General features: G+C 43.9%; 1 protein-coding gene across 4 annotated transcripts in view; it reads left to right on the top strand.

The window, feature by feature from the left end:
• Positions 1 to 24,099, top strand: part of ephb2b (eph receptor B2b) — a 120,836-nt gene that overhangs the window by 67,767 nt on the left and 28,970 nt on the right. For all 4 annotated transcript variants that reach the window (XM_085777781.1, XM_085777778.1, XM_085777779.1 and 1 more), the window contains exons 4-5: positions 19,959 to 20,114; positions 22,410 to 22,745. In XM_085777781.1, the coding sequence (XP_085633907.1) occupies positions 19,959 to 20,114; positions 22,410 to 22,745 (492 nt within the window). The remainder of the gene's footprint in view (positions 1 to 19,958; positions 20,115 to 22,409; positions 22,746 to 24,099) is intronic.

Here is a 24,099-nt window from a genome sequence, read left to right as displayed (position 1 = left end):
TCGGGATGCTTTGTAGTCTACAAGTGAATCAGAGATGCTTTTTTACCGAACATCATTTACCGGTAGTGCTTTACAGACACGTTACAGGATTTTGACATGTGTGTTCTGACACACAGGAAGCCACTGTGATTGAAGGACAGCTCTCCACAGACAGACTCTGGCAGCAGCATCCTGGATGAGCTTCAGCTGTCTGATATCCTTACTAAGATCTTTGAGGATGCAGTAGGATTCATCAATTTTGAAACCATCAGTGTCTGTAAAACTTCGTCCCGATTTCAGAATCCTTGCCACGCTAGCATGGCTAAAAGCCTTCTAACAAAATCACAGCTATTACAAAATAAGACAGAAAAAACTGCGTGTGACTGGCTCCAGATTCCATAAGGTGCCCACATTTTTCTAAGATGTGTTCTTTCTCAGTTGTCACACAGTCATTTTGTTTGTGGTATTTAATATTCACGGTCCCTACTTTTGCTTGTTTATCACAGTTGTCAATTAAGACTTTAATTGTGCAGGATGAGCGTACTTGATGCTGGGCAGGAAAACAGCCTTGGCTCCAGTGGTCTTGTTTAATTGCTGAAGCCTTGTTGAGGGGAACGGGGTTCCGTTGCTGTGGGGGACAGCTCGGCTTTGTAAATGGACTACTTACAGAATTTTCTGGATGTTAAAACTTTTTTTTACATCCCCTTGGGCAGCTGCTAAGCAAATAAATTACTCAATATAATGAGCTGTTCCACTCTCCTGTGGAATTCCCAAGCTTTCGGCAGAAAGGTGCGGTTCGACACGGTTTCTCTCATTCTCATAAGTCTTGTAGAGAACTGGGTTCATCTAAAGGATACGTGGGGTTTTTTTGTTTGTTTTGTGTCTTTTTCTTCTTTTCACTCTGGGAGATGAAAGGCATATCTGCCAGGATAATCCCTATCTAGTCAGAATATTCATACTAATGCATTATACTGTAACATATCAGTGGTTTGTGGGTGAGGATATTATCACCATGTCCCCTCTCTCCTCGCTGTCCTTCCTCTCCACTGTGGTCTTTGCGTTGTGATTAGTGTTATTTTCCCACAGTTTATACTGTAAAGCCTTTAGGGACTCACTGTTTATACTGAATTGATGTGGAGAAGGAGGAGGTGAGACTGTAAACAACAAGCTAATGAGAAGGCTGCTCTGTTTTGCCTTGTGTGGAAAAATAACAATTGCTTCCTGTGCCCCTCACAGCATGAGTTAAAGTACAGTTCTGGGATATCTGAATGTTCCCATCATGTTTGAAAATTAGACGGTAATTACAGTTTAATTTCTTTATTAGTGAAGCATAGCCTTTCAGTTCTGTGTTATTCAATACGCCACACGTTTCTGGTCATTTTAGACACCATAACATTTACTTTGTGTATAAAATGAGCATTTAATTGGCTGTGAGCAAAATAAAGCACTCCACCTATACACTTAACTTTACCAACGGAATAAATCAATATCTTCATTATTGGTAAATTGCTCTGCCTATTGAGCACAGTTCTTTATTCAAGTTCAGTATCTCAAATAATAATTCCCCCCCAAGGCAAAACTGATTACGTAGCTTGTTGAGGATCCATTACCTCTATTGGATTTTTAGTATTGACATGAAAAAAGAAAGAAATATGAGGTACTTTAGGTTAGGCTTTGATTTCCTATTTACTGAAAACACTGACTCGCTGCACTGCAAAGCTCCGCGCATTAAATGTTTATTAGTCAAAGAGAAAGTGAGTAGAGAAAGGCGGGCACTAAAACAGAGACGCAGTCAACAGGCTCACGTACCCAACTCCTCTGGACCGGACATCAACCACCCGCCAGTGTTTACGACAAAGGCCTGATTGGCCTCGGAGTGTATTGATGCCTGGGAAATGCTCACTTCGTGCTGGGACCAGTGTTCTGGTTTATTGTGGCCATCTCAAGGCTGTGTGGTCTCTACAGAGTTATTCGGGCGGTTTAGGTGGGGGCGAGATCAGTGCATTTTCATGTGCGGGGTGTTTTCATTCCATCCTGCCAAATGACTCAGTATGGCACCGTCTCGACACACACCAGGGCCACCGCTGCCTCCCCTCGCAATACAGGCATCTCCTCTCTGTGAAGTATCGGGCTTAAAGAACCGTCTGGAATACATTAGTCACAGTTATTAATGAGGTTTTGATTCTGCTCTCCCCCTTGTCTTAGCCTCTTGTCCTCCGTGCAAAGTCAGAACGATGCTGAGGATTTTGGCTGAAACAAAAAAGACAGACCTTGTCAGCTCGCAGGGGGACGGAGTTAAAACCAGACAGAGAGCTGGTGAGATGGAAAGAAGAGAAAGCATCTTGGAGGAAAAGATCATGGTAGAGTGTAGACCCACACTATGTCTCTCTTAACCACACTACATGATGTTATGCACTTGGCAGGCGAATGGAGTCCTCTCCCCTTCCAGTAAGATATGAACTGGCACAGTTTTGGGACGTCAATGGCATGTATTACTTCACATAATGGATTTCATTTCTCAGTGCTGAAGTACAGTTTGTCTCCAATAACTATTTTTAATAGATATTTCAGAAGGATAAGGATTTTTTTCTTCAGTGTGTCAATACGTTCAACCATGCCATTGAATGGGTTAGAATAACACTGAGCAAAACCGATATTTCATTACAGAGTATCTTAAGTTGGCGCCTTGAAGGTTAGAGTTCTGACATTGACACAGAGCAGCATGTGACATTTTCAGCCACCATGAGGGACATCCTAACTCTCCACGGAGACAAACCTCTCAGTGGAGAAGACATTTTGAAGCCATCTGCATCTAAAATAAGCAGGCTCGACTGAAGCGCAGCGCTGATACACTGATGTCACTCATTCCTTGCAGAGCCTTGATAACTCCTCCTTGCGACCTTCTTACTAAATATAGCAGTTCACGTATTGATTTGGGGACATGGTGCATTCACAGCATGCCTCCACCATTATGACCTATTTCAACAGATTGCTTGTAGTTACGTTTTTTTTTTTTTTTTTTCCCTTCCGTGCACTCTTTGTCTCGCGGCTGCAGAAGGAAGACGACACAGCCACATGTTCTGAGCAGATGTAGATGCGACTTACCTCGGTTCTGTCGCTAAGGCCGAGGTATACAGTATCATCATGTATTCATGCTGGCCTCTTGGAAAGATGAGTACACGTGTATCTTCTGTGTAGGCACGCTGTGTGAGCGCATATTAAAGCATTTATTTTATGAAATCTTTATCACAGCGTGGCTCTCAAGGCTGTCAGGAGCGGTTTTATCATGACACGGTGCAAAGTTGTGAGATTATGAGAATCTGCCGGGCCTGCAAGCAGCATGATTAAGTATGGATCATTCACAGTGTTTAAAGTGTGGCAATGTGGGGAAAGGGGCCAATGAAAGCCTGGCAAAAGATAGCTTAAATTCCATCTGTGTGTACGCCATGCCAGCGGGCAGGCTTCCCATAACTGAATGACTGGCTATGATTGAAATCGTGGCTGTGACGTGCTTCGTTATCTGTCAGTATAGTGTTGCAACGGGGATGGGCATCAACAGGTTCACTGTTATGCTATTAATGGCAGCTGAGATCCAGAAATACTGTCATTATTTAATCAAAACAGTCGGGTGACATGCCTAAACACCCCACTATTTATCTTTTTGCCCTTCTAAATAACACAGCCTCTCCATTCAAGGCACGTTGCAAGTTGTCTGGCCTTGTAAGTCAATGCTTAAGTATGCATAAGAAAACAATGGATTAGAGACACTGTAGTCTCATTTACAATCGAGCAACCTTCTTCTCAAAACTCATTTATCTTCTGTTTATCTTCTTTTTTGCTCATTTAATGGGAAGTCGTTTGTACTGAAGACTTTCTACAGTGTCATTGTCATTCAGGAGGAAGATTCTTATCAGCCTGCATCACAAATTCCCCTGAGAATACAAGTCTTTCCACCTCTTTACCCATTCACCCACTTTCCAGGCACCTCGACAATCAGGCTTTTGTGGGCCCGGCTTGTCTATCATCTCCCTGGTTCTGTTGATATGGGCCTCGTGCTGAGAGTGTGGTCTCCTCATACACTCCACTAAGTGCTGGCTAATTGAGCTTGTCGAGCCAGAACCTGTTACTGTGCTGATAAGGAGGTATTTGACCTCTTAGTGGGGCCCTGGCGGTGCCCAGTGGAATAGATTCCAGATCTTCTAGATAATAGATCTTTTATACAGAAAAAAAACACAAAAACATAGCAGTCAAAAGATAGTTGCTAAAAAAAGGTATCTCTGTCCAGTAGCAATGGGGATAAGACGTGAGAGTGAGAAGTGTAACAGATTATCGCATCAGTGTGATCACACATTCAATGTCTGATGCACTTATCAAAGTGTGCAGATACAGTCCAAGGAAAGAGCTCATAAAAACACCACCCAGAACAGCAAGTAGGACTTTTCTTTTTCTTGAATCAATTGCTTCTGTCTCTGGTTATAGGGCCTTGACTGAGGTTCCAAAAAAATCGAATGTCTTGGATGGAAGCCCTTCCCATTTCCTCATCAAACTTTCATGCCGCAAAGCAAGACTAACTTGCATCTGAGCCCCACCTCACCTCTTCTCTCACTGTCCTCGCCAGACCTGCTGAAATAGCTTTTGCACATAATTTTCCCCCATTTGTTTTAAAGCATTTGGACCAAGAGTTTAGAGCTTAGGAAACCTGAACCATTAACACACACACATGTTCCACAAATTTACTTCAGTTCTTTGCTGGCGCGTTTTTGAAAACCAAGCCTATCTGGCACTCTAGCCAGGTTAAAACATGTGTAAAGAATTTTTTGCACATGGCATTTCATCCAGGTCTGCTATGGAAGGGGATTTTAGTCTGAGTGCAACTGACATGACCCCCACTAGCCCCACTGGGATAATCCTGCTGCCTCCAGGAACCCAAGACTAATCTGTCTGTCTCCCTCTTTGCAGGCCCTCACTCATTTCAAACTTCTCTAACACCTTCACTAACATTTGGCAACCATCGTGGCGAAAAAAAAAAAGAAAGAAAAAAAGATTTTGAACCTGACCCATGTGTTTCTGTTGACGTGTATGGGTAAATTTGCATATTGAATAGCTGCATATCCCTTCCTCCTGTAAACTGCAGGTGTGCGCAGGGTACAAACAGTTATAGTTGTGGATGACTCACATGGCTGTCATCTTACCAGTAAGCACAGTAGCTGTCCCCCACAAGGTAGAGGGATCTACTCCACCATTATATTTTTTACAATGACCTTTTCAGCACCTTAGCATTAACGTCAAAGATGATATGTGCTGGCCTGTATGACTCTGTCAGATATGCGGCACTGGAATGTGCTGAGACGTGCCAAAGGGAAAGCTGTACCTTCAGGCTATAGGTGGGTTACATTCAGGTTATAAGCATACAGTATGTGTGTGTGTGTGACATAGAGGAATTGTGAATTGTAAGTCATAACGACTGATGTTGGCACACTGAGAATGACTGACAGACAGTACAGGCCTCAGCGGAGACCCTGCACCACGTCTAAGGTAAAGCCATCTCTGTGGATGTGAGCCGTCAACAGAAGCAGAGCAGTTCCCTCACAACCCGGTCAGTGAAGCTTCATAGTTAGAATGTGACAAGACAAACAAAACAAAAATCCCACTTTGTGAGGTTCAGACTGTGACACTTGGTTAGGTGAAGGAACGTTTGGCCCTAACCCAGAGAGTGGACCTTGAATAAATGAGAATTACACAGAAAACCACAAATTCTATCTACACATATACATTTTTAATTTCTAACAGATCTAAAATTCAGTAGGGAAGTTCATATTACATAACCAAAAGACATGCAAGATGACAAAAATAATGATTGCATGATGTTTTTCTTGGGTAGATATTGTGTTGGGAGATGAGGAAACAGTGTTGTACTGTGGTAAACAGGAGCCTATACTCCCCCTCACCCTCACCCTCCCTCTCCCTCTCCCCCTCTTGCCTCACTGGATTTGTTAGTCTGCAAAGTACAACACAAGTTAGAAACTGAATAATACCATTTATTTGTGGATCATTTGAAACCTTACTACGGTGATGAAGAATCTGCAGCAATATAGAATAATGTACCACTCACCTCAGTGTTATATCAAAATCAATACTTGGAACGTGTTTGCCAGGGGTGTCTGTGCTGAGAAATGAACACTGCTGATGGGTTTATATTGTTTTTTATATTCTACCTGGTTGTGTTTATTTGTGTCAATTTATTGACCATAAACATACCGGTACGTATAACGATATTTCTCTAAATCCAAAGGGTCTGGAAGTTAACAGACACAACAACACATTCTTTTTTCCACATATTTCAAAGTACATTCATTGAACTACTGTCACTCCACATGACTACTCATAGAGCAGCCATTTTGGTGCAAACAAGAGGAGAAGAGTTCGACTGGAGGGATATGGGGTTAACTCAGCAGCACTGGAGTTGCCAAGGTAACAGAGGGCTTGCATATCTCCCCCTCCTGCCCAACACTGGCCCGATCCCTCTCTGTGTGAACTGGGTACTTAATTTCACTGACCCCCTGGGTCTGGGCTGAACAGCCTCCATTGATTAGGACAAATGGAAGCGAGAGCAGCCAGCCAAGCCCCTCCTTTATCAGGGTTAAGGATGTAGTCATAGAGGGGGAGAAGACGCAGAGCAGACGGATGAATAGCTCAGGGATCCCTTGTTTTAGATGAATCAATGACATATTTAAAGGCTAATTAGTCGATCTATTCACTCTTTATAAAATTGCTCAGGCCACCACCTCACTCTGCGGCCATGATTGGGCTATTTAATGTATTCTACCTCAAAGTAGCAGCTATTAAAGTCTTCAAATGAATCTCCTCCCAACAATGCCAGGCTTTTCAGGCACAGGTGTGACGGTTTGTGTTTGGTGTGTGTGTGTGTGTGTGTGTGTGTGTGTGTGATGTCACTCCTTCAGGGTGTATCTTTTGAGTCTTGATAGCAGGGGAAATCTGGGTTTGGTGGTTTGTCTTCTGTGGCATGCCGTTGAATTTTCATGAGCTGATTATCCATTTGACAAGCAAGCCTGACTCGGGGCACATGATCAGGGAGTTTACTGCTGACTGAGTGGCACATGTTTTATTCTGAGCCACTTGTAGGTCCTTAAAAAAACTGTTGCAGTCATTGGACAATTAATGAAATTTCCATTTAATTAATATTATTCATCTCATTCATTTATTTTTTTCTTTATAAAAAGACTGCTGTCAGAGAAGGTATTAAAGGTACATTGTGTAGGAATTCCTCCCATCTAGCGTTGCGGTTGTATATCGCAAGCAACTCAATCGTATTTTTCATGTTGCATTCACCTGAAATTGGGCAGACGGCAGACGGACGACAGCCACTGCACGTTACGGCATAAACAAGCCTCTATGTAAACAAGTGGTCCGTCAGCACGAGGCAAAACAATACACGTGACAATATGTTGTCATGGCAATGTGGTATTGTTTACCTGACCCACGTTTTACCGGCTTTCTCTCCACTTCTGTGACTAAAATGACATCTGGTTTGTTACCGACGGCCGTCTGCCCGACTGCAGGTGAATGCAGCATCAGTCAGTACGTTTACATGACACTTGAAAAAAACGAATTATTGCCTTAATCCGACTATAACTGGATAACTGAAGTGCATGTAAACACCTTAGTCCAACTGAAATCGGAGTTGAGAACTCCGATTAAGACACCCAGATAATGTGATTGGAATTCGATTTTCTCCGTCATGTATACGCCTTAGTCGGAGTATAACTGGACAATGCATGTCCGCATGCTCCACAACAGTAGAGACGGCACCAAGTGGAGCAGAGAAGCCGCCCAAACCCGGCAAAGTAAGGAAAAAAAAACCCAACGTCAGCGCCGATTCAATGCATTTCACACAGCGCGACCAGCAAGAGTGTTTTATATAAAAAAATAAAATTAAAAAAGAGAGAGAGAGAGAGAGAGAGAGATGAAAAAAGGAAGCCCGTATCCTATTCTCAGCGCGCATCCAGCCCAGACTGGGGTGTCTGGTTGGGAACTGCAGTTGAGAGTTTATTATTAGTAAGCTTATAAGTTGTTTATATTCATTTTTTTACGAGGTGACAGGAAAGTCAACAGGCCAGGGGGCGTATTAACCCGCTGAAACGACGGGTGACGCCGCATGAGGGGGCGGACCCCGTCAGTTATTCGATTTTCTCAGTTGCATGTAAACTGAGACAAGGACAGAAGTCCGACTTGACGCCAAAATCGAATTTTGAGCATAGCTCGATTAAGCTCTGCATGTAAACGTACTGACTGTAACGCTCCATTCCTCCTCACTGCGTTACCACGGTGACTTTTCACAGATGCCACCTCGACCTGAGCCGACAGCTCCGGTGTCTCCGCTGAGTTTCCGTGGTTTCCTACCGTCACGCTGCCACTGAACGTAAAAACATGGCGACACCACATGGCAGCCAGCACCGAGCTTACCCGCTCCATGTAGATATGAATGATATGAACGGCAAATTCAGAGCTGAAAGGAACACTTCAGTATGTTGATGGGGGTGATTACTGATTAATGAAAAACATACTTTTGAACGAAATAATCAATTTTCGTGAAAAGATAACAGGAGAAGTTACACAATGTCCCTCCTACTGGCTTTATTGAAGGAAAATGACACAATAAAATATATTGTTGAGAGATACTGTAAGTTCCCTCTTTGTTTCATACTTAGGTAATGCAATTCTCTTGTGAAACGTGTGTGTGTGTGTGTGTGTCTGTGTGCACGCACGCTCCTTGGATGCTTGTGTGCGTGCGAAATGGGCACATTACAGCTGTTGTTTTTCTTTTCCTCTTGTAGATTAGATGGATAATAGAATTCACTCAGACTCCCTGCTGCCTCATTAAATGCTTGTGGTCAGAAGAATTGATATAATCTTTAATAAATACACTCCGGGGAGAGATGGCTGGAGATATAAAATCCAGCCCACGAACATGATACTCACGGACCGGCTTAGGGCACTGTTTATCTTTTGTGCTTTGTTTGAGGTGTGTGTGTGTGTGTGTGTGTGTGTGTGTGTGTGTGTGTGTGTGTGTGTATGTAAGTGTGTGCGTCCTCTGTGTGTTTGTATGTGTGCACTAGAGGGTTACACAGGGACAGTGACAGGATTCAGCACCAGCTGCTCCTTGCAATGCCACCCCCCTCCACCCCCACACACACACACACCCTCTCTCCCTCCCCTCCTTCCTTGTGACACCCCTCTTGTCCCTCCTGACTGGACAACATGCAGCCTCCTTTATGCCACCTGTCCATCAGCTAGACTGCACCTTGGGGAGCCTCTGTCACTGAGCTCGGAGCTGCTGCTCGCTGCCTTTGTTTGGATTCTGTTAAAGTCCACCCGCCCCCACCCCGCCCCACCCCACCCTCCTTCCCCCCACTCACTCCTCTCTTTCTCTCTCTCTCACTCACTCTCTCTTGCTCTCTTTTGCTCGCTGTGCTGTCCTTTACAAACACAGACACACAGAGAGGCACACACATACAGACCAGTGATTGCCTCTGTCAGCTATTTCCTACATCTGCCTCCAGGCACAAAGGACCCCCACCCCCCACCCCCACCACCACCGCCGCTGCTGCTGCTGCTGCTGCTGCTGCCTCCACCGCCACCACCCATCTCTGCTTGCCTCTCACCTGTATTAGCCAGGATACCAGATCCAAGGGATGTTGTGTTGGGCATAAAAGACTGGCTGTTGAACTAGAATAGATTTGAATTCCGTCAAGCTTCAAAACTTTTAACAGGTTGTTTATTTCATGGCCTGGGCGGGGACATTGCGTTGCTTCTTACCCCTGCCAAGCCAATAATGTGAGCTCTAGACCAACCAACTGTATGACTTGTGCAGGTCGCTGTGGTTATTTATCTTCCATTCATCCAACCTCTCTCCTTCCTCTACCTCCACCTCCTCTCATTCTGTTTCCTCCACCCAGTCCCACTGTCATCAGCAGTCTGAGGCTGTGATCGGGGCTGTAAGGTCTGGGTGCAGCCTGTGGAACGGAGGAGAAGCTGCCTTACATGGCAATGGCTCCTGTTGCCCTAGCAACTAGCTGTCCTTGAGCAAAGGGCACATTTGGGGATTGAGTAGGACGGGGGACTGACAAGTCCCAGTCAAAACTCATGCGGACTTCAGACGCATCGATCTGTGTGTCTGAGAGAGCGCAATCTGTGAACACAGCCCTGTGCACAAACACCGTAACAATAAAGTGATGAATCATCGGCTCAGACGAAGCATGAATGGTCTGGAATCTGTTTAAGCAAGTGGAGGAACTTAACATTTGCACCTAGTGGTGAGTGGGTGTTTCCAGGGAGGCGGTTGTGGTGCAGCAGGTGATCTGTTCCCATGAGGCATGCCCACATTCTTTTGTTTGCCTCAACAATGACAGCTTAACAGTCCGTCATCCGATCTCTCCTAAGTCTCTTCATTTCCTACCTGGCTCAAATCTGCAACAGTGTAGCCTACACCCACGCAGGCAGTGCTGTACATGAAAAGACAGGTGTAGTTGCCCCCCCTCCCTTCCTCCCTCCCCACTCCTCCGCCAGAGAACACAGCAGCAGCACCAGAGGCACAATAACCAACTCCTATAGTGTCACATGACAGTGAAAGTTCAGCTTGCATACGATGTTAAGTAAGGCCGAGGCTGCCATTGTTTGACAGGAGACAAACTTTTTTTATGCAACAGTGTGACAAGAGGCGTCACTGAGCTGGGGGTGGGGGTGGGGGTGGGGCAGAAGCTGAGGCAGTTGTTCTGTAAACAGATTACAAAAATGTAAAACACAGATGTTTCTTGATATAGTTTATATCCAAAGCAATTAATTCTTAATCGCTGTACACAATTATTGAGCTGAATTAATTTGAATTAGACTATTTTGTAACCACTGAGCACCACACACACACACGCTCATCTGCTAATTCTCACCCATATGCAATAAGACACAGAATGAATTAGCCCATCTGAGCACAGAGGCTCAAATGGTGGCCAGATTAGGGACGACTGCACCATAATTTCAAATTATCTACTATTATCTGCATTAAGTAACCCCCCCCCAACCCCAGCACTGGTAATGATCTGTCATTACAAATAATGGAACACCAGGTAGCTGGTTGCACTATGATGTGGATCCTGGAGGTTGACAAGCCATCCTAAATGGAGATTAATGCCGACAAAGGGGCCTGCCTCCTGCCACACCCCGGCCATCTGCAGACCAGTGTACCGAAGGGCTCCACGGCAACCTGATTGGACCCCTCCATCCTCTGGAGAGCAAGCTGTCAAGTGATCTGCCTGCATGAAATGACCCTTTCCGCTTTATTCCCCACAACCGCCCACCCTCTAGCCTTGTTCATATTCCTATACCCTGTGTGTATATGTGTTGGCTTAGATGCCTGTAATTTCACCATTCCACATTTGTGCCTCTTTTTTTTCCTCCAGTGCTGAAAAAAATGGGAAAAGAAGAAGAAGAAGGGGGAAAAAAATGGAGCGCAGTGAAAATTCCAGACATTATTACTGTGCTGCCTGCATGGCTCCAGTGATACTCCCCTTTCATCTCTGTTTCCTCCTCTATTGACAGATGGTAGTTATCAGACAGTATGGAAATACTGTGGTTAAGATAGTTTTCACTGATTTTTTTTTCCCCTTTGGTATTTATGACCTGATGATCATCATGAGAGCGTTTGTGGTCTTGAACAGAGAGCCACTCTGCCAGCGTTGTTTGAATCAAGAAACTAACATTTGCCACATGGGGATGACGCACATCTCCACAAAGGCTTCGGGTTTTGACGAGCCAAGTGGTGCAATGTGTGTGTGTGTGTGTGTGTGCCCTTGAGTGTGCTGTAACACAACCGCAGTTTGATATATAGCTGAAGAGACCGGCCGATCAACACTACATTAATTTACTGATTCATCCTTTAGTAAAATGCCACAGCGTCTGATATATATATATATTTTTTAATGTTTTAAATTTTCTCAGCCAGCTTTTTGACCAAATCATTTTGAAATTTCACTTCTGACGTCTTCATAGACTAAAGGTAAATAGATTAATTAAAAAATAATGATCAGATTAATTGATAATAGAAAAACAAACATTGTCTATAATTATTTTACAGTAATCCTATATAGAGCTACATTCTGATCAGTCCAACGGGCACACGCAGTCTTCACAGTATATCTATGCCATGTCACTCGCATGTGCTATGTGTTATTTATGGACAAAGTTAAGGAGATAATAAGAAATAAGGTCAGTTAGTGGGAAATTAGTTTACACCAGTTGTTACATGACTAATATTTCCCTTATGGAGTATTTTTAGCTGCCGCTGACATTCTGAACAGTGTTCAACGCTTCTTTTTGTCCTTGTAAATACCAAACCTTGTGATGGTGAGCCTTGTATATGTGCCACATATATGAGGTTAAGCCTCTGCAGTATGAGCTGAAATTGTCCTCTGGGCAGTGGCCAGTAGGCTTTATTAGCAGCTTCCCTCTTTACGGCCTTTGCTTATTTATGTGTTGATGTATTTGTATCGGAAGAAGATGGAATTAAATGAGCTGTGGGTATGTGTTTGTGTGTGTGTGTGTGTATAATGTGTGAAGCATGTGGCGCAGCGTCCTGTGTGATTTTAAGTTTCCTGGGAGTGTGTACAGTACATGTGTTGTATGTGTGTGTTCTTTGAGCCTGCGCCCTCACAGCTCATTTCCCAGGTGTCCCACATTTCCAACTAATCTGCTGCTCACTTTGGCTCCTAATCTGTCTCAGAGGAGCATGCTGGGGGTGAGGGGGTTGGAGGGGTTTTAGGGGGTGAAGGGGGGGTGGTTGTGATCTCTGTGACAACTGCAGACGAGATGCAGCTTAGAGCAAAATGCTGAGGGATACAGAGGGAAAAGTCAGTTTCCAATCACATACTCAGGCACACACTCAACTACACATGTGTATATGAGGTGTCTGGATCAACAATCAGGAGTTTGAGGTGTTTAAGACACTTACACAGATCACAGGCTTGTGAACATGTCGACTTCTGGTTGAGTCTCTGTGTCGTCAGCTCTGATCTGAAGCATTTTTCCGGAGCCTTAAGGGTGGGATTTACTACTAAAGTTAATAGAGTTAAAAAAAAAAAGGGGCAAGTAATCATTAAAATAAGTGGCTGCAATGTGTGTGTGTTTTTTTTTTTCATTGGGTAAGCCCATTAAAGTGGCTACGTCCTGTTTTCAGTTATTTTTAGTGGTTTGGAAATGCAGTGGCACTGCCCAGTTTGCTCACAAAGTTGAACTTGGTTCTGACTGTTTGTTTCTCACAAACTGAACCCAATGTAAATGACCCTGTGCTCTCCTTGAGTCGCGGAGTATAACCTGATTTACACCTTGTAGGTCATAAGTGGTGCCCTCACACACTGGCATTGTCCCGGCTTACAGTGTGAGAAGCCACGCAGAGTCCCAGACCTGTTAATTGCACCAGACATGGAAACCCAGAGGGAGAAATGAATATCTCATTTGTGTGCCAGTGTGTGTGTGGGGTGAAGCGAATGCCAGTTGTCTAATAGCTTTCACACAAGCCTGATTGAATTAGACGGCGAGTAGGACTTCGCTCCTAATTGAATTGCGGAGACCCTGTGTTGCAAAACAGTGCAAGCTAGTGTTCCCCGTGGAAGTGCCGAGGCAGACGGTGGACAGGCTGCCTCGTCCTCGCTCCCAGGAGCAAGACAGACAGACAACTCGTGGCTGCTCTCCTCTGGTTGCTCTGCGCAGGGAGAGAGAAAGAGAAAGGTAATGATAATTCTAGGGGCCCAGAGCCCAGTAGGGCCCACAAAAAAACCCAGGAGTCTAATCTTTGTATGACTGATTTATCCTGCATATGACCCTGACTAATACTCAAAGTAATGCTGCATTAGCATCAAAACAATTTAGGCTAAATAAGAAATGATAATACATACGTAGTCTAAGAAAAAAAAACTGGAAAAGTTAGGGGGTAGTGGCCCACTTTAGTATTCTTTAAGGGGACCCAGAATTCCTAGCAACGGCCCTGCATGGCTCTGCGGCCATGACTGTCGTTTCACAACGTTACGCTCTGCTTACATGTGACCAGTTCAAAGCCTGACGGTCTGTAGTTGTGGTTGTAGGATGGTAAAGGTAATGAGAAAGCTGCTGTGAAAGCTAACAGGTTGTCTTAATCTAATTTTCTCCCCCACCCCATGAGAACCAGCAGTTTACCGTGTAAAAGAAACCTATCTCTTTACGATAGCCTCTGATCTGTCCCCGCAGTGATTCATATAAATAGTTTTTACAGGCAGCACCAAAGCAAATAGAGATCCAAACTTGTACGTGGCTCTCTGCAGCAGCCTCATTGGTCACAATGGAATACAGGGAAATACCCAGCGCACACACACACACACACAATCCCTCTGACGCTGGCCATTTTCACTGCTTTCAGCACTTTTTCCTGCTGTGCTCACAAAACCTTGCACCTCAGATTTTTTTTTTTTTTTTGTACCTCTCCAACCTTTTCTCTTTCACACCCCGGACACCACACACATACACACACCTTTCCTGTCTTTGTCTCCGTTGTCTCTTCTTTAATGGTGTGTTCATTAAATAAAGCAGTTTTTGGGGGAGAGGGGAGGGGGGAGGGTGGACCGGATCGTGAAAAGGGGGGGGGGTACGAGGGGGGTCCAGAGGGGGTACGCTGTTCTGTTGTTGCTGTGATGCCCCAGACTGCTGGACAAAGAGTCTCTCTGTCGGCTGGTGGTGGACATGAGAGATGGTGGTGGGTGAAAAAGACTAGAGGGGTGCTGGGGTTGGTTTTTTGTTTTTTTGTCCCCCCCCCCCCCTCAATAGGTGCGGCCTTAGGCTGGATTACCTGCTATCATCCAGATGATTGTCTGGTTGTGATCGTACAGCACACAACACTGCCCAGGCAGCCATGATGGAAATGTCAAATGCCCAGTCTTTGTTTGGCCACTCTCTATGTGCTGTGCTGTGCCTTGTTTGTGTGTGTGTGTGTGTGTGTGTGTGTGTGTGTGTGTGTATGACGGCTGATTCGGTCGGTGGAGCCAGATTCACAGGGAGTATGGCTGGTCACGTCGGCATTGCTGCTGAAAACAACACTCCCTGCTTCTCTCTCTTTCTCTGTCTTTCTCTTTTACTGTGTCGTCTTGTCTCTCGCTTTCTCTCTCTCTCTCTCGCACACACACACACACACACACACACACACACACACACACACACACATGCGCAAAGACCCAGGCACAGATGCACAGACTTTGTAGGATTGAGATGGTTTTAGCTGCAGGTCTCATCTTCAGTGTGCTATAAATCTCTCCAGCTGTAATATTCAGGAAACCTTTGAAACAACCAGCAAATTACCTGCTGTAAAAACCTGACTAGCACCCTGGTCCTGACTTACTTCTCACATCTCACACAGTCCTATTTTTATTCAGTACGTCTAGCAGAAAACCCATAATTAAAGCCTTTATGTCACTATATGTTATTAAAAGTCGTAAACAAGACAGACGCATGCAGCCGGAGGTTTGGAATGCGTGTGTGTGCGTGTGATTCGGTTTTAAGGCTCCGTGTTTGATAAAAGTAGTGTAATACTCCGACTTCAAATGATCACGCAACATTGTAAACTTACCGCTCGCTGGCACAAGTTTTCTACGGCGGCCCTGAGGTGCAAATCACAACAGCAAATCAGAAAACACAACAACAAAACAGAAAACACAACAACAAAACAGAAAACACAACGGCAAATCAGAAAACACAACACAAAAAGAGAAAACAACGTAAAAAGAGAAAACACAACAGCAAATCAGAAAACACAACGGCAAAAGAGAAAACACAACGACAAATTACTAATTTGTTGTTTTGTTTTCTCTTTTGCCATTGTGTTTTCTGTTTTGTTGTTGTGTTTTGTGATTTGCCGTTGTGTTTTCTCTTTTTGTGTTGTGTTTAGTAATTTGTCATTGTGTTTTCTGTTTTGCTGTTGTGTTTTCTGATTTGCTGTTGTGATTTGCACCTCAGGGCCACCGTAGTTTTCACTTGTTTTTCATCGAAGATTTAAGAGTGAATAATCCCGCTGTGTCTCTGGAAGCAATTTGAGGTGATCTGGACCTTTTGACACAGCTACCACTAAATTGAATTTGAAGTGTTTATAAATTCCCATAAAGCTTTTCTGTGTAGATTTTGTTCCCGACAAACATTTCATTGTTTGTCCCACTTCCAGAAACCACATTCCCAGTCCCCAGAGAGCCGATGGCGTCGCGTGGCACACTTCCTTGCTTGATGATATTAATGATATTATTAGCAGTGTGTTTTCTTTTTTTTAACTGGTAAAGGTAGAGGAAGTAGGAACAACAGAGGAACTGTTGTCAATGAATATTCTGACAGTAATTAACTCTTCTTGCCAGAAGGATATCTGAAGTTAGGGAGAAAGATCCAAAAAAACAGCCTTTAGCTTCCGCATGTCGAGTGAGACTGCCAGGATGGTGATCAAACAGCTCAACAGCAGCAATCTGGGCAGGCAGGGAGGTAGGGAATTAAAGCTCTGATCTGTTTTTTAATCACTGCTCTCCACATCTTTGCTTCTCTACATCTGACACCAGGCAACTTTGCAATTCTTAAAATCTGTCATCTGGATATAAAGTGGAAATTCCCCAAATATTTCCCCAAAATAATGACCGTGGCAGGGCAGAGAGGCATGCCAAGACATATAATACTGTGTCCTCCTGAACCGGATCCTTTAAGTTTATGAGGTGCCAGATGAAAAAGCTTTGTCACATCGGAAAATGCAATGAATTGTGGGATGTTTGAAATGTATTTCAACAGTTTTTGGTAAATACTTAAGCCTGCTCTTTTTTTTTGTAATGAATGTTGCATCTTTTACTGTTTGAATTATCATGATGATGGAAACCCCACCCACCTGGTGCTCCACGTTATGACAAAACAAACACCACCTAGCTGTTAGCATGAAAACGATAACTTTTACATGTTCAACAATGTAGAATAGAGACAGTGGGTAAATCACATATGACGTTGATAGTATTAAAGGATTGTTAAAGTTATGGTTGTCTGAACTATTTAAATTGTGACTGAGTGACACAGACGTGTAGAATGTAAAAGCACATACATTTTTCCTTCAGTGATTTTCACACTAAATTGAACAGACGTGCAGTAGCTGAGAGAACTGTGTCTGTGGACGTTTGTGGTGTTGGTGGGAAAAATTCCATTACCCACCAGTGTGCCATCCAACATCGCAATATTGAAGCGCTTTCACTGTTTTCACTCTCCTCCGCCTGTGCAGATTTTTAAAAGTCATTGTTCCAATTATTATTCTCAGTCTGCATACTGTTGCAGCACATACATTCACTGTGGGCACAGTAACACGCTGAATTACCAGGCTGAAAAACTCCCCAAACACAGCCATTCCCCACCTACTCCCCTCTTGTCTCTTTGTTTCCATCTTTACACTCCTCTCTCCTTTCCCCCCTTCACTACCTCTTTATGCCATTTCCTTTAGTATTGCTCCTCGGAGCGCTGCGCTCCCATAGACCTCACTGTGCCGCCGAGGTTCAGTCCCAATTCCCCACATAGCTGTTGCCTGGGCCTCATTCACAGAGTCTGTTGACTGGCAGTGTGAATGTCCAGGCCTCATGTTTCGCTCTGTACCCAAAACCTTTTCCCCCATCAATCATTGGCAAAGAAAAACATGTCAAAGCTAATACTTAGTGAAGAGATATTTAAGGTTAAGACTTTTACTTTGGAGTAACTCTCATTGCCACAGATATGTCTGATTACAAAAAAGAAACCACAGTGAAGTCCTGATGTCTGGCACACTTTAACATTTATAAAAGAAAACAAAAATGTGCTCCCATTTCAAAGAGTACATTTACTTCCATGTCATCTTGTGCTGTTTCTGCTCTTATTCAACTTAAACTCTTTTCTTGAATGGGGATTCAGTAAGTTTCAGTAAATCTGTTGTTAAATCTATCTTTCCCCACAGTTATCGTAGTAATGCCATCACTAAAATTATATTTATTAGAAAAATGCATTTTACAACACATGTCCATTCTTCTGCCCGTTGCCTTTTATTTTGTTTTATTAAGTGTGTGTGTGTGTGTGTGTGTGTGTGTGTGTGTGTGTGTGTGTGTGTGTGTGTGTGTGTGTGTGTGTGTGTGTGTGTGTGTGTGTGTGTGTGCCGTCAGAATTGCAGGGATCATTATACAGTGGGCAGATTTAGAAGGTGACGACTCTGAGTAATGCACTTTGAGTTACAAGGGGAAAAAGAGCATTAATTCCTGGCCTGTAGGGTCTCTCAGCACAGTGATCTGTCTGACTAATATAAACAGTGAGATTGGACTCGGACTAATTCTGCTCTATGATTTGCCCTCTCTCTCTCTCTCTTTCTCTCTCTCTCTTTCTAAATGGGAGTTTCAGCTGCAGATGTTTCCATATTCCAGATGCTACAGTGGAGCCGTAATTGCTGAAACAGCCTTAGAATGAAATAATGGCTGTATTTTTTTTTATTGCTTTGCAGTGTAGAGGACTGCAACAGCGTTAGAAGTAAAGTTTTTAGAAACATATAGAGAATGGGAAAACTGTTACCATAATGAGTGAGACAAATCAAATTCGACTTTGGTACTAGAATTAAAAATACTCAGATTAAAATTTTAATTATAATTTAAAAATAATGAAACTGTATAAGAAAAAAAACAAAACAGAAATTTACAGAAAAGCTCCTTTTTTGTTCTCTTTTATCTGTCAATAGAATTGTGGGCCTTTTACACTGCTACTATATAAATAACAAAACAGCAGTGGTAGACCTGAGGCTTTTGAACTTCAGATATGCACTATGTCCCGTGTGTGAATTCTTCATGTTACTGTACTCGCAGCACCTCTGTATTTTCTCCTTTATCGGTGAAGCAGGTGGAGCTGGATTACCTGAAGCAAAAGCTGTAGATGCTTTGGCCCAAAATAGAAAAAAAACCTCTCTTGACATGGTGCAGGAGCAAATGCTGGAAGAGGGTTTTTATTTTATTTTATTTTATTTATTTATTTATTTAGCTGTGAAGGTTTAGGTGGAATGTGACTCAGGAGAGGATAAGGGGATTTCACAGACAGCTAAGTTAGGTTGTTTATCACAGCTATGACACAAACAGCTTTAGCCCTTATACAGCCATGTGATTCAACCAAACACAGGCACATATGCAGACTTTAATGGCAGCTGCGGTGTGTATTCATCTTTGTCTTTATCATGAATGTAACTTTCCCTCCCAGGTTTCCAGAGAGAGGCCCTTTTAAAGGGCTCTTAACAGAAAGCAGGGCACTTCAGAGATTTCTCAGGCAACTAGAGCATGGTGAATAATTCAAAGCAAACTTACAACATGTTGCCATGTTGCCATTTCCCCAGAGAGTTGCCTCACATGCAAGGCTTGACTGGTGTGTATTTGTATGGCAGGTTGCACTGATATATATTCCTATGTTGGCTCTTGTGTGTGTGTATATATGTGTTTTCAGAGTTGTTTTCAATTCTAGTCCCTTGACAACCTTTCTTGTATCATCTTGTATCACACAATGTCACCTAATATGTCAAAGCAAATAACTGAAATACGGAAGTGTCAAGAATGAGATAGTAGTGTTGATTTTTAATTAATTAATTAATTTTTTATTAAATTATTTTTCTATTTTTATAAAATCAGTTCTTTTTAGTTTTGCAGTGAACATATCTTTGGGCTTTTACAATTTGAAAAAAAATATACTAATATACTGTCATTTAATGGACTAAGTCATTAAACAATTCATCTAAAAAATAATTGTCAGAAGCCTCATCTTTTCCCTTAATACTGAATCTTGAATCTTAAAATTTCTCACCAGTCAAACGATGGAAATACAAAGTAATACAGTCATTACATTACAGCATTTTCACATCCTGATCCCTTTACTTTTCTGTCTTTCAGCTTGTCCATCAGGCTTTTTCAAACCGACTCAGGGAGACGAGGCCTGTATGCAGTGTCCCATCAACAGCCGCACCACCAGCGAAGGGGCCATCAACTGTGTTTGCCGCAACGGATACTATCGCACTGACTCAGACCCCCTCCAGATGCCCTGCACAAGTACGTGTAGTGCTAACGTTGTCATGTGTGAACTTTAAGGCTGCCTCTCCACATACTTACCTCTCCACACAGAGACATGAATACAAACTCAGTCCTTTGATTTCAAATGTGAACTCTTGGACACATAGGCACTACAAAACCCACAGGCATTAAGCCCCGGGATCAAAGGACAGTGGTAGCCTGTGTAGCTGCAAACAGAGAAACTCTGTCAGAGCTGTCCCTCGCGCTAAAACGACGCTGACATGCTCATAGTGTGGCTGTCCACGGGTCTGACCCGACACACACGGCTCGGCTGCGCGGCCTGCGCCTCCTCAACATCACACAGCCCGTACTCCAAGCCAGTGCAGAGGTTACTGGGCCAGGGCGCGTAGCTTTGTGGAGGGCCAGGCACGGAGAATGAGCCCAGACCAGACTCTCTCTTGTCATGCCAATGAAGCTGTTTGAATTTGAATTTGAATTTGAGGCTGACACCGAGGTTGAGAGAGGGAGAGAGAGAGAGAGAGAAGGAGACGGGGAGATGGAAGGACAGACCGAAGCAAATGTGAGTAAGGGCGGGGGCGAAGCATGAGGGACAGACATGTAGATGGAGATGAAGTAGAGGGAATTTGAGAGAGTAGGGTTTGTGTGTATGTGAGAGAGACAGGGAGTCAGGGCATAGAGTGTGGTCTAACTAAAACAAAACTGGGCCGAGCGGGGGAAAAAAAAGAGCTCCTTTCAACGTTCTGGTAGAGTTTTCCCCTCTCTCTCCCTCTCTACGTGTTGAAAGGGAGAGAGGAGGGAAAAGATTTGATGGTTTCCAACAAAAGAGATTTGCATAAGCCTGGCTCTGGGAGTCGAGCAGCTGTTGTGAATGAGAAAGCAGCAGCGTCACGTCACCCTTATTAAGCGTAGCAGGGCCCGGCCTGATTAAAGCAAGCGAATGGGCCCATCAGAGCAGCCCACCAGCTAATGGAGGGGCTCCTCCCCAGGAAGGAGATGCCAAGGAGGAGTTATGTTTCCATGTATGGAGACACCAAGGAGGGCACTCCAATGGGCGTCTTTCCAGAGCCGGAGATGTGTTAATTGCTGCCAATTAAAAGGAGGTTAAATACGAAGTGATCGATTCAGATTTAGGATGTTGTGGGCGGAGTGGAGCAGTTTATCTCATTAGTCCTGGAGGGTACGTCTTCCATAATTAGGTGCACATGATTGTAAAAGATAAACACTTCTCATTGTTTGTTTGTTTGGCCCGTCACTCACCATGCAGCAGCATGTGGAAAGTTTTCCGCCGCGTAATGCCTAGCTGCTAAGAACGCGTCCCAATTGGAGGAACAGTAGGTTTCTCTCCACGGCAGTAACTCTATACGATGCTCCATGAGAAAATTGTCAGGAATAGATGTTAAGAAAACACTTGACAAAGTGGACACCAGCTTGGAAAATGAGAGAGTGTAAATGGGCATCCCGAGGGAGGAGGCACTGCCAGCTTGGAACAGAGTCAGCTCAGATCTCGCCGAGTCTACGGTGTCTTAGTGAGCTCAAGAGTTTCCTCTCCTTTTGTTGGGGTTATTTAAGTAGAGTTAGTAATTATGCCCTCTTTGTCATCAAGGACACAACCTCCGTCACAAAGTTAGATTAGTGTAACAGAGTGAGTTGATTTGTACTCCACACATTATTTTCAACCAAGCCCCTTATCAACCACATTGATAAGAGGCTTGAAAAATGAGAGAATGAAATTGATATTTTCCATTGTCCAAGTACAACTTTGTTACCTCCACCAGAAAAAACCATCAGGATCCACTAGTGCCAACAACTGAGCCAGTTGACTTAATACTTGTTTCTAACCTTCTGTATGCTTTTTTGGGGGACAAATGGTCACCTGAACTGATGAATTTTATGAATCATGGACATGACATCATGGTATTATGAGGTATTATGTTTACAGGATCAACTGTTTAAGTTTCATTCATCACCTCACAACAAATCACATTACTGAAGAATCTATACACTAAGAACAAATACACTAAATGCCTTTTATTGAAGTCTTCACTACATAGATAGTTCTGAGGTAGATACTAGGTGCAATTTGATTGGTTGGCAGAGGCATACAACCATGAAATGGTAATGCTAGTTTGCCAGATGCCAATGATATATAATTTATCGTGTCATTCCAAGTTTCATATGAATATACAGTATGTATTTCAGTAACTTTAAAATAAACTTGGCCTATCTTCTGACAGTAACACAATAATTTGATCAAAGAGTGCGTTGAATTATTCACTCAAGTGTTTGCTCTGGAATCTCGTTTGTGTTTTCCAGCTGTCCCGTCAGCTCCACAGACTGTCATCTCCAGCGTGAACGAAACCTCTGTGATGCTGGAGTGGTTGCCTCCTCGGGATTCGGGGGGCCGCGAGGATGTGGTTTTCAACATCATCTGCAAGAGCTGCGGCGGAGGCCGGGGAGGCTGCACCCGCTGCGGGGACAACGTTCAGTTTTTGCCCCGTCAGCTGGGCCTGACAGAACCCCGGGTCTACATCAGTGACCTGCTAGCCCACACACAGTACACGTTTGAGGTGCAGGCTGTCAACGGGGTGTCAGACCAGAGCCCCTACTCCCCTCAGTACGCCTCAGTCAACATTACCACTAACCAGGCGGGTAAGTGGGCCCATCTGTCTTTTTCTACACGTTATAATACCAGGGTGCTCTTCTCCTCTTCTCTTCTCTTCTCTTCTCTTCTCTTCTCTTCTCTTCTCTTCTCTTCTCTTCTCTTCTCTTCTCTTCTCTTCTCTTCTCTTCTCTTCTCTTCTCTTCTCTTCTCTTCTCTTCTCTTCTCTTTTCACCATGGCTATTTCTGTGCTCCTCCTTTTGTCGCTTATGCCCCGTACAGTACCTCTTCATCACAATCATTCCTCTACAAGCACATAATGCACAGTGCAAAGACCTCCGCTGAGTCCGTTTCTTTCCTCTCCTGTATGGTGATGTATGCAGATTAAGGGCTCTGAAATGGGAAGGAGAGTGCCGTTGATGATGTGACAGACAGAATGTGATGGCCTGCTGGTCTTTACAGTGTGACCTCATCATCATGTTTTTCAGGCTGTGGGGATGAGAGCAAGCCTCGCTGCTGTCTCTCCACTTCATCTACTGTTCAGTGATTACAGCTCTATTCTCATCCACCCACTTGGTTGTAGTGTTACATTTAAAAAGTTAAAAACAGAGTGCGCGCATATAGTTTGCATAGTAAATGGTAAATATGAGATACGTTGAGAGTGACAGTGCAACTCAAAGATTAGAGGCCAGTATTCCTGTATGCTCCCGTAGGTGACTGAGGTCGCTTGTTTTACTTTGAGGATTTTCTACACGTATACCTTAAAATCTCCCAGAGTCGGTCCTCTGAAGCTGTTGGAGCTTTGCATGCCCTCCACTGTGTGATCTCTGTTGCAGTCAGCCCCATTGATCTGCCCTTTAATTGTCTCCATGAAACGCATCAGTTGGCGTGCCAGGTCCCCCACCCCCACCCCGCCCCCCGGCCATGGTTTTATCTTTGCGCTGCCTTTGCATCCCCATTGCAACATTATAAGTGTCTGTCATCTCTCATCATCCGTCTTCCCTGAAATGACTGTGAGCCTGAAAACTCTACCAGGAGTCCACTTCACCTGAGGGCAAGTCTGCTGTGCTACCTAAAGCACTGTGCGTTTATTACAGCGGACATATTGGGTTTTGTTTAACTGCACTCTCACTCTCTCATTACTTTCCTCTGGAATTCCCAGATGTCCGGATGCCTACACGGAGGCAGTTTAATGGGATGTGTATACAAGATGTATGAACACTTTTAAAAGGAAATCCCTTTTGCTAAATTGATCCTCTGTAACAAACTTCAATGTTTACTGAAATCTATTTGTGTAAAAGTTCCATAAAGCGCTCAGTTATAGCGCTGAAACTCCAAGTCACACTAAAATGGAGGCCTTTATTGAAACGGCGACCCCTTTTTATTGTCTGTTTTGATTTGAGT

Source organism: Trachurus japonicus, chromosome 5, assembly GCF_045865225.1.
Source record: "Trachurus japonicus isolate A0001 chromosome 5, Traja_1.0".
Taxonomy (NCBI): Eukaryota; Metazoa; Chordata; class Actinopteri; order Carangiformes; family Carangidae; genus Trachurus; species Trachurus japonicus.
This window is presented reverse-complemented; position numbering and strand designations above follow the sequence as displayed.